The following is a 14,726-nucleotide window of genomic DNA, read 5'->3' on the forward strand; positions in this document are numbered from 1 at the left end:
CACAAACTAAAATTAGCACGTGCAGCTAAGGCACTCAATACCTTGCCCAGTGTGTATGTGTAATGCTTGCCCATGCGCAGTGAATGAGTACTGACTATCATGGGCACAGTCAATTATATGCATACCAGGAGCTCATCTTGCAAGTATTGCAAATACCACCTCATAATATAATTACATGAGCAGCAATTTATTATCTTGGTAACCTCCACTAATCTGAACTGAAACTGGACTTAGATCAGCATGTTGTAACTCAATATTCAAAGTTTCTAGGCCAAGTTCAGCCTTCAGTTACACCCACGCAATCTCATTGACTGAAACAATTGCAATCAGTGGGGGTTGCCTGAGTGTAATTGAGGGCAGATAACTTTATCTTATCTTGTGCTTCCAGGTTCTCATCTCCTCAGCTGTTGTCTGCAGCCTCATCTGCTTATATTTACCCCAGTAGCTTCAGGGCTGACTCTTTTTGTCCCAGAACAAACAAGATTATTGTCTTCAATAACATGTAATTTGGCTGGGTGTGAGGTGGCTGTCTACACATTCTCTGCCAGAAGAGCTCGCTTCTCAGACATTGAAGCCTTTCCTTTGTCTTGGGTAATATGACAAACATCAGGGGAAGGAAAACAATTGGGCTCCTTTAAGCATAATATCCTTGTTACTCCTTGGCAGCTTGTAGAACTTTCCCAGACATTGGCGAGACTGAGAGCATACTGCCTCCATCTGTGTGATAGTCAGGATTTCTGCGAAGATGTATATAATAGCATTTCTGGTATTAAAAAGGGTTTTCTATAGAGGCTACAGTGTCTGAGTCCTCTTAAAGTGCAATACTTAGAGTATATATAAGAATGGTATCTCTTTACTCAACAAAGTTGCTGCTTGTGTATTCAGAGTCATATCTACTTCCTGTAGTGCCAAAACTAAGGTTTCAGAGTAGCAGCCGTGTTAGTCTGTATTCGCAAAAAGAAAAGGAGGACTTGTGGCATCTTAGAGACTAACCAATTTATTTGAGCATAAGCTTTCGTGAGCTACAGCTACAGCTCACTTCATCGGATGCTTATGCTCAAATAAATTGGTTAGTCTCTAAGGTGCCACAAGTCCTCCTTTTCTTTTTGCCAAAACGAAGTTTATTGCTTTTTACCGCTGTTAGCTGCAAAGAGCCAACGCAGTTTAGACAATGAGCTGCATTCTGTTGTATCTTGCGCATCATCATCAGAACTGTGCAGTAAGCTCCAGTCAGTTACACTTGTGCAAGCCTACAATGGAGTGGCACAGGTGTCACTGAGGGCAGAATATCATCTTCAGAATCTTTACAACTGCTGATATTGTACAAGAAGGAAAGAACTCAGCACAAACTCAGGCTGATCCCAGAGGTGGCAGTTACAAAACCCATCTTTTAACTTGTCCTGGAAGTCTGGAAAGTCTTTGAAAAATAATAGTGTCTGTTTTAGTCACTTTTCAGAGGACAGCCACATGTTGACACGCACATTTGCTTGCTCCAAGGATCACTCTAATGCAGTAAAACTATCAGTGCAGATTTCTTTGTGAAGGGAGGACCACTTCGCTGCCCCTTTCCGACACCAGACCCACCTTCCTACCTTTCTCTGCAACCCTCGGCAGGCATTTTCTGTTGGCAGGCAACATGCCTTCTCCCTCTTTCTTAGCCAAGGTGGGCCTCTTTAATATTTGTCAGGATTATTCTACAGCTGCATCTGGTTCTTTGAGGCTGAGATGCCCCAGAATGCAATGCAGTACAATAGGCTAAAAGTCCTATCATCCCAGGAGAGAGAGTCCTTACTGTATCCTAGCTTCATCCATTCTGAGTGCGTGGAAGCAGAAAGATTGTCATGGGAACCTGTTGGGAGCTTGGAGGACCATCTCTAGGGGAAAACTGTCTGATGTGACATCCTTAAGGCAGTAGCCATATTCCCCCCTGGCTGGTTAGGATTTTTCAGGGAAAAATCAGGATATAGGATTCCAGAAAGTCCATCAGGTGGGCAGATGAAATGGCTGCAACCTGCCCTCTGCTGGGTTGCGGTGGGGAACATGGCTAACCGGTTGTAAGGGACAAGGGCATAGGTGGTCGCAGCTGAGGTTTGCCCACCAGGGATGGGAGTCGCGTGGGAGGAGTTGGAGCAATCTCAAGGCCATGTCCCATAAACAAGAGTCAGGGTCAGAGTCAAGCTAGGGTCAGAGACTGGAGATCAGAGATAGTACCAGGTTAGAACTGAGAGGCAGCAATCAGGGTTGAAGTCAGGCTGGAGTCAGAGACAGAGATCAGGAGATGAGGCGAAGTCTGGTGTTCCAGCAAGCCAAAGTCTGTGTGGTTGCCCCAACAACTTCCTGGGGCAACCCCTGCAGCTAAGTAGGGGTACTTGGCCAATCAGAGGGCCACAAGGTACAGTCATTCTGGGTCTCTTGGGCACTGCTTTTTGCAGCACTTACTCTCCACAGTGCTCCCTAGCTGTGCCTCTGCATGGCCTCCCAGTGCCACTGTGGGAATATCAGCTGCCCTAGGCTCTGCAGACCTGGGTTCTAGTCCCTGGGTCCTAACACCAGCACAGCCCATAAGGTGGTGTCACTGGCCTGGGAGTGGGTATAGCTAGGTTCTCAGGTGATGTGCTGATTTGGACATGCCTTTGACAGCCTCTGCCAGCTGGGTTCTGGTGGAGTGCTCCTAGAAACTAATGGTATGTCTAGGTTAGAACTGCAGTTGCCGTAGCGCTATAGCGTAGCATTTATTACAGCAATGGAAGGGGTTTTTCTGTCACTGTAGTAAATCCACCTCTCCAAGAAGCAGTAGCCAGGTTGATGGAAGAATTCTTCCATTGACCTAGCTGTGTCTATACCGGGGCTTAGGTCAGCCTACCTATGTCTCTCAGGGGAGTGAATTTTTCATACCCCTGAGCGACATAGCTAGGTCGACCTAACTTTCCAGTGTCGAGCAGCCCTGAAGCTGTCCCTGACCTGTGAATGCCTCAAGAAAGAGGGGCAGTGAGAACACCAACAGCCCTTCCCAAGGGTTAATTCTGCTACCCTCTTCCAAGGGGCATCAGAGGCCTTGCTAGTGCTGCAGGGTGTGATCTGCACCTTTTTGTATCAAGGGCTGAATCTATTCCAAAGCTTCATTTTCTAAAATGAATGTAGACAAAGGAACAGTGGACATTTCCGACCTGCTCAAACGTTTGACACATGGAAATCTAGTCAATTAAAGAACACTCAAAGGAACATAGCTGTAATGCAAATCAACCAACTAAATTTTTTTTAAAACCCCAACACCTCCCTGCCCCTCCCACACACTCCGAAAAAAATACCCCAGACCATTTTTTTTTTAAATTTTGAAATGGGAGAAGAGCCAGAGACTCCACTAGGGTCTTTTGTATTGCTGGCAAGCTCACATGTAAGTTGCTCAGCTACTGCGGTGATAGACAGCAGTATAAACGAAAGAAAGAAAGAAAAGTTACAGGTCCTACCTCTGCCTCTTTGTAAAACCACAAAAATTGGCAGGGGGACAATCACATTTTCCTATTAGGAAAAAAGATTATTTTTCCCTGTTGCTATATGAAGGATCTTCTCAAAGAGGGGAAACTGGCTAAATAACTGATTCTATGGGGGAAAGAGTAAAATTGATCCTATGCAAATTGCTGTCAAATGCACAAAGTAAAACTGAAAATGTAAAGAATATTTTTCTGTGATCTTCTTCACTTACGGGAATCTTAGGTGTTGTTTTTAATAATAGCATCTAAACTATTTTCAGACAGAGACAATTATCAAGTTGATGGTATCAAGTTTTTTCCTTTGTCTGTTTTTAGTGCTCTTTCATTTACAATCCATCTACTTGCAAAACCAACTTTGCTTAAATCGTTATTTCCCATTTGATTTCCTGATTAGCTGTTTTTATAATAAACTGTCAGCTCTTTGGGGGTAGGGTCCAACTTTTTCCTCTGTGTTGGTACAACACCTAGCACAATGGAGCCTAGTCCATAACTGGAGGTCCTAAGCACTATCGCAATTCAAACAATAACAACAACAGAGGCATGTTTTAGAACAGCTAATATTTCGGATCAGAGCTCTGGAAGAATTCAGGCCACAGAATTTTTCTGAAGCTTTTTTTATCCTTTATGGAAAATCTTCAGCAAAAACTACTCTTCATCTCCATCTTTTCCAATATCTCCAGTGTTTTGGCTGATATCATTTCTAATTTTCATGGCGCAATAAAAATTTAGTCTACTAGTTAAAAAAAAAATCATGTAACTACTTTAAAACCACATGGCTCTTTATCATTAGTTACATATTTAGTTTTGTCCTGCTATTGCAATTTAATCAAACTTGGAGTAATAAGAGTGCCATATCCATTCTTCTGGAGATCTCCTGGGACACAATCAATATCCTTTCAGGCTCAAATGGATTTCCCTTCATTTGTTTTCACTATCCAATGAAATAAGGGTTTGGAATTAAAGCTGATCATTTAGGCAATTAAATAGTATGGACATAAACCCTAAAATTATTATAATTTTGAAACTTTCTTTTTAATGGCAAAAAACATTACTACTAGGAGACAGTGATATACCGTACATTTCATAAGAGTCTGGCAGAAATGTCTACATTTAAGCTTTTAAAACACGTGAAGATCTGGTTCAAATTGTTCTATGTAAAATAAAACATATATATGAAAAATATTGAGCTATAGACCCTACTGCATTTTTAAAGTAGTGCTTTAAATGTTTTATTATTGTTCTTGCACGTGCTATAGAGGAGGAATAAACTGTTAAATTGCCTGGGGAAACTGGAAAGGTCTATACTTTCTCATATTTTACTAATTTAATGTTGCCCTCTTCATCCCCGGATACTGAAATGCTTTTCTGTCCTAAACTAGGCAAGACAACCAGTTTGAACCAATTTCTTTGGTGAAAATTATTTTCAGGTTCTCACTGGGTTTTAGAAATCCAGGAGAGGGTTGGAAAGGAAAACACTCTGAAGGAGTTCAGGTTGTAGACCCTACCTTGCAGGGGTGGAGGGTGTCTGCTTCAAAACGGGGATGGGGTGCAGAGAAAAGAGAAGGAGGGAAGAATTACTTTTTAGCTTCTCAAGAAGAACTAGACTATCTTAAACTGGTGTTTCCTTGCAAGTCTCATCATTTATTCTTGTACTGAGAGGTGTCTGTCTCTTTTCCTTCCTGCACCGACTTACAAATGTAAAAGCTTAAAAAAAGTAAAAGCATGTTTAACCACAGCAATGCTGGCTGGGGAGTTGTATCACACAGGCAGTGGTGTCTGGAGGTGTTGTGCCTGCATAGGACAGAAGCTGGCCTAATGGCTCCTGGGAGAGCGGTACCTGAAAAGTGCAGTATGCACTTCCTCCAGGTGCTGGCAAATGAATGGGAAAGCAGGGCTTTGGTCATGCTCCCACGTGTACAGTCACACCCCATGCTGGGTGTACAGTGCCGTTGGTAGTTGGCTCTTAGCTAGTTGAACTTTGTTTTCATTCAAAAATAGGATAAATTTTGTAAGTTTAATGTTTTCAAGTGTTAATAGAACAGTATGACATGGTAGGTGAGCTAATCTCTTATAGGACCAACTTTTGCTGGTGGAAGGGACAAGCTTTCTAGCTTCACAGAACTCTTCCTTATGTCTGAAGAAGGTAACCAGAGTGCCTAAGCTAAACAGAAGGTGGAATAGATTATTAAGCACAAGGGGTTCACACCTGCTGTAGAAGACCACGTAAAATGAAGTGGGCAATTAAGGGCAGCAGGCAATAGGGTATGTTACAAATTGTCACAATGAGTCAAAATAAGTGCACTTGTTAATCTATATTTTTTAGCATCCAGCAGAGTTATGAATTTAAGTTCCCAGACTCTTCTTTTGAGAGTGTTGTGCTGTCACAGTTTCAGGGCAACTGCACCTGTTTTCTCCCTCCGTGGTCCACCCAGGGGACCCATTTAATTGTTTCCAGCTCCTTGCTGTCACTTCTTCTGGGTGGAGATTTGTGCCTCACTCCCTTCTGAGTGGGGTTTTTAAGGCAGTTCCCTGATTTACAGTGTGATACCCCCAACAAGTCAATCTGCTTAAACAGGCCAGTGGCTGTGCTTTGCTTTCTCTCCAAAGGCTATGACCAGTGTATTGCCTGCAGGTGTAAGTTGCTGCACTGCTTCTTCTAAGCAAGCACATTTGTTCTTAAGGTAAAAGCATTAGAGAGAGAATATATCAAAACAATAGAAGTTCCTATGTGCATGCTTAAAGGCTTACCAGAGGTCATTGCCTTCTCCAACCAAGGGGTCTGGTAGGTTTTAATCCTTCACAACCCACAACTGGGTTTTCTCCATGCTTACAAGTTCACATCCATCTTAGATCCAGAACCAGAACAAAAACTGGGCAGATCAGTCTATTTCTTTATAGTGCTCAGGCCTTTGAGCTTGGCCTGCTGTAACAGGTAATCAGCAGACAATGATACTCTCCTGGAGCTGGGGAATTTGCGTTAATCTTTCCCTAGGGATTCCCCAGAAAATCCACTTATTGTTCCAGATGTCCACACTTGTCTGGCATATTTTCAATATAGTCTTTTTCAAATTGCCCGGAATAGTATCTGCCACTCCCCCCAGAAAGGTTCCATACAACCCTAGCCCACAATAATACATACATTTAACATAATAAGGTTTTTCAAGAATATTGCAGGAAATTGCCATATCAGTCATAAACAGTTTTAGGGACAGCTTAGAAATTGATTCTGCCATTATACAAGGGAATGAACTAGATGTCTCACAATAATTCCTTCTAACCCAAACAATTCTATGATTTTAACAATCAGAGCATACTGAAGGCAAAAGAGTGTAAACTTGCTTTATAGTGAAAAGTTAATTTCTTGTCTCTCATTATACGTTCCAGGCTCTTGTAACAGTTTGGAAACTTTATTAGTTTAACTTCGTTGTATTTATTTTTATTTTCTTACTTAATGGGCCAAATTACCAAAAGAGCAGTGTCCAAATTTGTGCCTGCAAAATTTGCACCCACATTTTGCACCTACAGTTGAATTGTGAATGTAGATTTGATTATTTTGTAGTCAGGCTGGGAGAGGCTAAAGTACTCAGCAATGTGCATGCATTTCAGTGCCAATTTTGCTGGCAAAAGTCATATCTGCACAAAGGACTCTGGGCCTCTGTCCCTTGAAAATGTATCCCAGTTTACTTATTGGTACCTCTGTGTTAATCAACAGGAGCCAATGAGATGGGGCTGCTGGTATTGCAAAGATGAACTGAATTCTCTTTTAAAACCTTTGCACAGTACAGAATGTTTGCAGCACCTGAAATTAAAATGTCAGATACTGGAAAGCCTGACTACCACAATTTTGCACTTTGGGTAACAGGAAACACAAAGGATTTCCTGTAACTTTTAAAAATTATTTGCTGTGAAAAACATTTTAGGTTTGAAAAAACATTAGCTAGCCTCCCTTCCAGTTCTTCCACTCCACTGCTAAACATTCAGCTCACTTAGAAAGAAAAACTATAGTGAGATATGAACTGGTGTTTGGAGCAAAAACCTAATTTTGATAAAAGTACAATTATGGCCAGAAAAGTAACTATGCAAAAATATCCCCCTCACTCAGCACAATCTGGTGCCTGTGTGTTGGGCTGACTGTCCTCTTTAGTGACAAAAGTAAGTGATGTTTTTATTATGTTTGACTTCTGTTTGCAAGCAGGTTCAATACATGTGAGAGAGAGAAAGAGGGGGGGATTCTTATTTGGCTTGCAGGTCATCAATAGAATTGCCAACAAAATTCTAGCTTCAGAATCTATGTTACTGGTAAGTTTGCAGGAGCCAGAAAACTTTCTGACCCCAGGTTGAATTTATGGCATTGGCAGACAGGAAAAAACACACACATTTTTACTTGTAAAATGCTCTGCAAGTTCAGGACCAAACTTTGTCAAGTTCAAATCATGAATGATTATTATTGTGTTATTTGTACTTCAGTACGCCAGAAGCCCTACTGCATAGAACTCCATGACATCGTAGAGACACTTTTCAGAGTATTACCATATCTGAGCCCAACAATGCATAGAATGTTGTTATAAAGGGTGTTGCCATAGTAAATGATGTATCAAAATTTCAATTATAAATGCATTTTAATCTTTCATTTATAACCGCTTTTTTCTCACTCGTGACTAACCCATCCTACTTCAAGTTCTTTCTAACTAACCATTCACATGATGCCTTCTGGAGATTTTCAATGATAACAGCTAATAGTTAGGTGGCTCTTAGAGGCCACTGATATCTATTTTATTTATATCTTATAATATACAAAAATGACTGAACCCTCTCATTCTATACATAGATACTCTCACCTCTCTTTCAAACTTTGCTTTTTGATAATGTCAAAACTTAAATCATCTTTGTTTTTAAAAATACAAAATTTGTAAGTACTTACTCCACAATGTAGGCTTAACACGTCTTTCATTTAATAAACAGAAGTAAAGAATCCAGATTTAAACTGGCTATTATCCAATAAACACCACTTTATAAAGACTTGAAATATGGCTTCGCTACTGTGGATCTGCAATACAGGAAGATACCATTCTTAATGTGCACTGGAGTTCATATGGAGCATGGAAGAAGGAAAATATGAAGTCAGCTAAATTGTAATGGATTTACTGACTTGATTGTGACTTGGCCAGCAGTCGATGATTGATTTGTAGCTTTTTCAGACCGGAATAAACCAAGACGTGGTATTTTGGTGCAAACCCAAAGAGGAGTTTATTTACAATAGGAACCAGAAAAAAAAAAGTGGTGAGTACAATAATGAAGTGCTTGCAGTTTGAAAACAAGACAAAAGATGCTGATGACCACAAGATAAATAGGCATTCGGTCATTAATCAAACAACCGCTGCTACCTTCCCTCAGCCTGTGGCAGTGTCTTGAACACAGCTGGTGTATCGGATCTCCACAGACCGCAGTCTTTATGCACACACAAACACCCATTTGTTTCAATGGGAGTTACACAGGAGGCCTTGCGACTTCAGCCACGGACTAAAGCTGCGCAGAAGGACAGCAGTCCTCCTAAGTCCCCGGCTCTACTCCCTTCAAGGTCAAGTTTAAGGGTTTACCTGCACTGCATTTGGGGTGTGTGATTGCAGTACTTTGCAACATACATACCCAAGCTAACTTTAGCTAGCACGGGTACCAACAGTACTGAAGCCACAGTAGCATGGACTTTAGCGCAGACTAGTTGCTTGAGTAATTACCTAAGGTTCTGGACAGGCTCGAATGGCCTGCGTTGAAATCTGTCCATCTGCAGTTCCACTGGTCAGGTACCCACACTAGCTAGGTTAAAGCTAGCTTGGGTATGTATGTTGCAATCACACACCCCAGTTACAGTGTAGATGTATCATGAAACATATACAACCTCATCTCCAACTATAACACACAGTGAAATGTTCTCCACAATCTGTAGGAGGCCACAGGCACACAACACTCAATCTATTTGTAGAGGGGGCCTGCACAGCTGCCACCCACTTGCTCTGATATTGCAAGTGGAAGCTTGTGCTCTACGTTAGCAAGTAAACAGGCCGTGCCCCTACCTGCCTCTTGGATCCTGGAGTTATTGGCTCCATAGCCAGTGTTCTGGGAAATTGCTTTCAACAAGAACATTCTCTTGAGGGTGAAAATAAAAAAGAAAATACACTCAGCTCATGGGAACAAGCGAGGGAGTTGCTCTTTTGGAACATTTCACTGCTCCAGTTCAGATGTGTTACACTGGTGTAAACTGGAGTAAGTCTGACTACACTGGAGCAGCAGATCACCACCACCTTGGTTCCTGTGTAGCTGCATTGGTGTATGCTACACTGATGCAAGACACCCTTGCACAGACATGGCTTTGGAAAAGGGTAAGAAAACAAGGGAATATATACAGAGAGAATGCAGGTTTAAACCAGAGAGAGGCAGACTAGCCCTATGCAGACTCCTAACGAGAGATCCCCTGGAAATCATATAACCCACTCCTCTGCTCCATTGCTTCTCTGCTCTGTTTTGTCAGTCTCCCTGAGCCACCTCTGCCACTAGCCCCATGGAGCTCTGGGAGGAAATGTGCCACCGGCCCCACAGTGCGAGGGCTGCAGCCAGCTGCAGGAGCCCTGTCAATGGGGCTCCAGTGGAGTCTCACTGCCAGGAAGCTGTCTGTGTGTGGGAGGTTGGCGTGGGTGCCTGCATGTGTGTGGGAGACCCAGATGAAACACGGAAACCCATGGAAGGTCCCTGAGATTTGGGGCAGAACCTACAGCCTGTTTTGGAGGAGTGCAAACCTCACCATAATGAGAACGGGGCCAAATGTCAGCCAGAACTGGAATGATCTGGCCCATACTGTAGTTTCCATATCCTGGGTGTGCAAAAATCACATGACACTGCACCTGCTGTGAAGAAACAGTTGTCTCTATTTTTATATATGTGCTGCAGACCTACCATAACTGGGTGGGTTAAAGATAGACTTTCATCTTTAAAAGTGTATTTAAATTACACGATGAGACTTTAGATGTTACATGTAATGCCACCAACACAAGTGTAAAAATGGGGAAATGAACAGTTCAGACATCAGCAAACCATCTGCAAGCAGAAATCTTTGGCATAATGCACACTCCTCGTAGCACACATTTGCCTATGCTGCTAATATAGCTCTGCCATGTAGAAACTGCACTAGTCCAAGTTTGTTTCTTAGAAATTACACACGAGGCCTGATGTTCCTTCCTTGATTAAGTGTGACGTTTTCACTGCCTGTGTATGGTGGAACCACGCTAATCCTGGCCCTAGAGCATAACTAGAGCAGCCATGCTGTGTGCTGGGGAACACTTTGGAAACTGGTGGTGAAAGCAGCCCTCTCTCCATATCGCCGAGGGGTCTAAAACTGGAGTAGGCTACACAGCAGCATCTATGACCCATTTTATATAGGGGGCCATGGCTGTTGACCTATACGCCATCAAATTCACCTATCCCACTTTCTTCCTATGGATTTGTGGTGTGCAGTGAACCCCCATGAAGCCAGGCTCTGGCACAGGGTGTGTGAGTAGCTTGCTCTGTGTGGCATCCTCAAGGCCTGTCCTCAATGGATCCACATCAGTTCTACTGTAGGCAGAACCCTCCGCGACCCTGGTGGAAGGGCAGGTTTTGCCCCATAACCAATTGCTACTTTACCAATATCCTGAAATAAATCCTATAAGGCTTTCACACTTAATTTTTCAGAGTTTGGAAATAACGTTCCAGGTTTGACTGAACTTTTAAAACTTGGTAACATAAGAATGCATTGCTGTCTAGGATCAATGATGTTGCCTCCCAGAAGAACTGGAGCCAAAGTTGGATTGCTTTGCCTGTGTGTGTGTGTGTTGGCGGGGCAGCTACATCTTCTTAGGGTCAGTGGGGTTGGAATCCTGAGTTAGTAATAACATATGCAGCCTTCCACTTCTAGGAGAAATAAGAGACTGGCCAAATTATTTTAATTTTAATTTTTATTATTCCATTAAACCCCAGTTTGGTCGTGACTGAAAGTCATTGCAATATGTGGCATATGGGAAATCAATAGGTGGTCTTAGCCCATTTCTAGGCGGATATAGTATCCACATCCTACAAGCAACCCTCCTAACTGGCATCAGTTGTGCCTCCAGAGAGGCTCTGGATTGAATAGACCCACTGAACTGTCTGACTCTCACTCTAGAATAGGATTAAGGCATGTCAGTGGGACAGTATGGGGAAGCTCTTACTTCTGTACCTGCTCTTCGTGGATTTCTGCCTCCAGAGTTGTCAGTCATGCCTCTTTCACCAGCTCAAAATTAAATCGGGTTTAATTTTTTTTTTAAAAGAAGTGAATCATGAGGCGAGAGATGCTATTGGTAGTGGGATTCCATTGAATCATGGGGCAAGTAACTGCAGAAAAGGGAGCACCTTGTTACAATAACCCTGTACTGTACTTTACTTCAGAAAATCCTGTGCAGTCAAAACATCAGCCTAGATTCTTAGCAGCTTGCTGATTGCTCAGTTATCCAGTTTTGTCTATTTATAGGTTTTTTCAGCATTATCCAAGGCTGAAACAACTTTAAACTAAAAAAAAGGAAAGTAGGTTGTGAAATTGAGTCACATTGCCAACCCCAGGATTTATGTAGTTTGATTTCCCTGTTATACTATAAAACAGACTGTAGGGTTGCATTTCCTTCCACTCTTGCGTGGCAGAACATTAGATAATAGTATCTACCCTGTAATATATTTTCTTCACTTACAGAATTTGATTAATGAGTGGGGGAGGAGGATCATGTGGTTAAGACATAGGACTGGATGTTAATTGATTATTGCTGGTAAAATGCTTTGAGATTCTTGCATCTAACTGAGTGAGTACTGTTCCTTGATATAACACCGTACAGATGTTTTGGAAAATTGCAAAGTAGGATTGTTACTGTAATGCCTGTGCTAAGAGTTGGTTGAAGTAGGATAAAGAATGTTATTTTCAACACTTCCATAACTGTCGGGAGTCTTCTAGATGACCCGCTTTAAATCTAACTGACATGGTTACAGACAAAAAGAATCACCTTTCCATGCTAGTATTATGCCTGTATTTAGTTTGGGGTCTTGGTAGGTACTTTTGTTTTTATTTTTGTTTTGTTTAGTTTCTGGTGCAGTTTCACCTTGATGAAATGCTTAGCAAAACCACAAGACAGTTGCATTCCATCTACATGGAAGGAGATAGGTCTTGGAACTAGTATTCTAATCCCGGCTGTGTCACTGAAGTCCCTCTTTGGTAAATCAGGGACCTGCTCTGTGCCTCAGTTTCCCCATCTTAAAAAAAGAACACCAAACTCACTAAGGATTAGTCAGTGTTTGGAAAGCACAATATAATCATTATTTTATGTGCTATTAGAATATTAATAACATGTCAGTGTGTCTTTGTAAATCAAATCTACGTTGTGTGTCTAATTTCTAATATGCAAAGATCCCCCGAAACTTTTTGAATAAGAACTAAAGAGAAAAACATTTTGTTGTTGTGAATAAATAATGGAGGGGGTCTAATATTTGCCTGAAATGGAAAACAGTAGCAGGTTACAGCAAATATAACAGTATAAAAACCACACACAAAATATGATAAGCTTTCAAATACCTGAGGATTCAGCAGTGCAACTGCCATTACATTCACTAGGAATCACAGGATTAAATCTGTGTAACACAGTGAAAAGATACCTAGTCTGAGATCTGTTATCCCCTATTTGCACAATATGGTTAATTAGTCAATGCAAATGGAACTCATGCATGAGAACTGAGAAATTCCTGATTAAAAAAAAAAATAGAAAAGCAGGATTATTGAAGTGTATTGTTCACATCTGCACGTTTTTCAGAAGTTGGTAAGTCACTAAAAACCTAGTCAGCTATCAAATGAAACCTTTAACAGACAGTTGTAAAGTACATTCAACAAATATTGTTGTCTATATTTAATAGTCATGCATATTTATTTCAAGTGACTGAAGTAATAACAAACTTACCATTAAATAGAAGCAATTCATTCACTGCTATGCACTATTTGTCAGTCACTGACCCATGCTACTTGTAGAGTACAAGGAAAAGCAGCACATGTCCCCTTACAAACACTGTCCATCATTAAATTAGTGGGAAGGAAGGAAAACAGCTGACACTTACTATCAATATAAATGTTCCCAGGAATTCTGACAGGGCTTCTTTTATAAAGCTGTTCTTTAAGGCAAATTTCTCCTTGAACGTTCTTTTGCTTTGCCCGTTCATTTTTTGGTTCCTCTTGTTGCTCTATAATGCCAGTTATGCACCAACACAGACCCCTTAAATCTGCTTTGTAATCATCCCTGCTTCAGCTGAACTTTGACACTTTTACTTATACATTGAAATATGAGATTTTGACATCTATGCTGCCAGTGGAATCATCTGACTGTGCAGGCATTGACTGGATCCCCTGGACGTGACCTGATGATTCATCATGAGCTTTCCATTCTGTGCGATATCTGAGTTTGCTGGCTTCTATTTATATTAGCAGAACGAGATAATACTGGAAACCTCACAATCAGAAGCTGATGGACTTTTTTTTCTTCTAATTCCACACAGACTGGATTAATCATTGTCTTCCCCCCAAGGTTACCTTTTACCAAGGTAAACTTTTGTGTGTTTATTTCCCCAAAAGATGAGAAGGGGAGAGATTATATAAACCGCCAAATATGGAAGCAAGCCCTTGGTTTTGCTCCCAGATGGGATTAAAGTTACGCAGTTGTTGGCCATTTGAAACCTTTCTGCAAAGGAGGCTGTGCCAGTGAGTGAGTGCTTGCCAAAGAAATGTGCTCTAGCCTGCCTGCCTTTCTTTTCTTTTCTTTTCTTTTCTTTTCTTTTCTTTTCTTTTCTTTTCTTTTCAAGAAAAAAAATCACATTCTGTACAGTTTAGAGAGATTTCAGTGCCTAATGAAGAATGCTGCTTTAGAAGTGCTGTGATTTTGTACATCCATGGACTGAATAGTAATACACTTCTTGGACTAAATGCCTTAACTCTCCAGTGATGAGAGAGGCCTGTTTATGAGAGCAATGAGGCAGAATAATGTAAACCCCTCTAATGAAATCTGCTTCAGTCCAGTGGCTTTCTACAGTGTGATATAATCTGGTGAAGCACTGAAAAAGAGTGTATGCCTCCAAAATGTTTAGCTTAATTGTAGTCCCTATTTTGAAGTAAAACTGACCAGGGGCTTGATCCTGCAAGGTATT

The 14,726-nt window shown here is 41.4% G+C and overlaps 1 protein-coding gene across 2 annotated transcripts in view; it reads right to left on the minus strand.

The window, feature by feature from the left end:
- The window catches only part of AQP9 (aquaporin 9), a 35,779-nt gene extending 21,516 nt beyond the window's left edge, over nucleotides 1-14,263 (minus strand). Inside the window, exon 1 of one of the 2 annotated variants that reach the window (XM_007056385.4) lies at nucleotides 13,647-14,263. In XM_007056385.4, the coding sequence (XP_007056447.1) occupies nucleotides 13,647-13,748 (102 nt within the window). In that variant the 5' untranslated portion in view covers nucleotides 13,749-14,263. Of the gene's footprint in view, nucleotides 1-13,492; nucleotides 13,603-13,646 lie in introns of those variants that run through there. The other variant, XM_043524432.1, reaches the window with a different exon arrangement.
- Between the last annotated feature and the right edge of the window lie 463 nt (nucleotides 14,264-14,726).

Source organism: Chelonia mydas, chromosome 10 (assembly GCF_015237465.2).
Source record: "Chelonia mydas isolate rCheMyd1 chromosome 10, rCheMyd1.pri.v2, whole genome shotgun sequence".
NCBI classification, from domain to species: Eukaryota; Metazoa; Chordata; order Testudines; family Cheloniidae; genus Chelonia; species Chelonia mydas.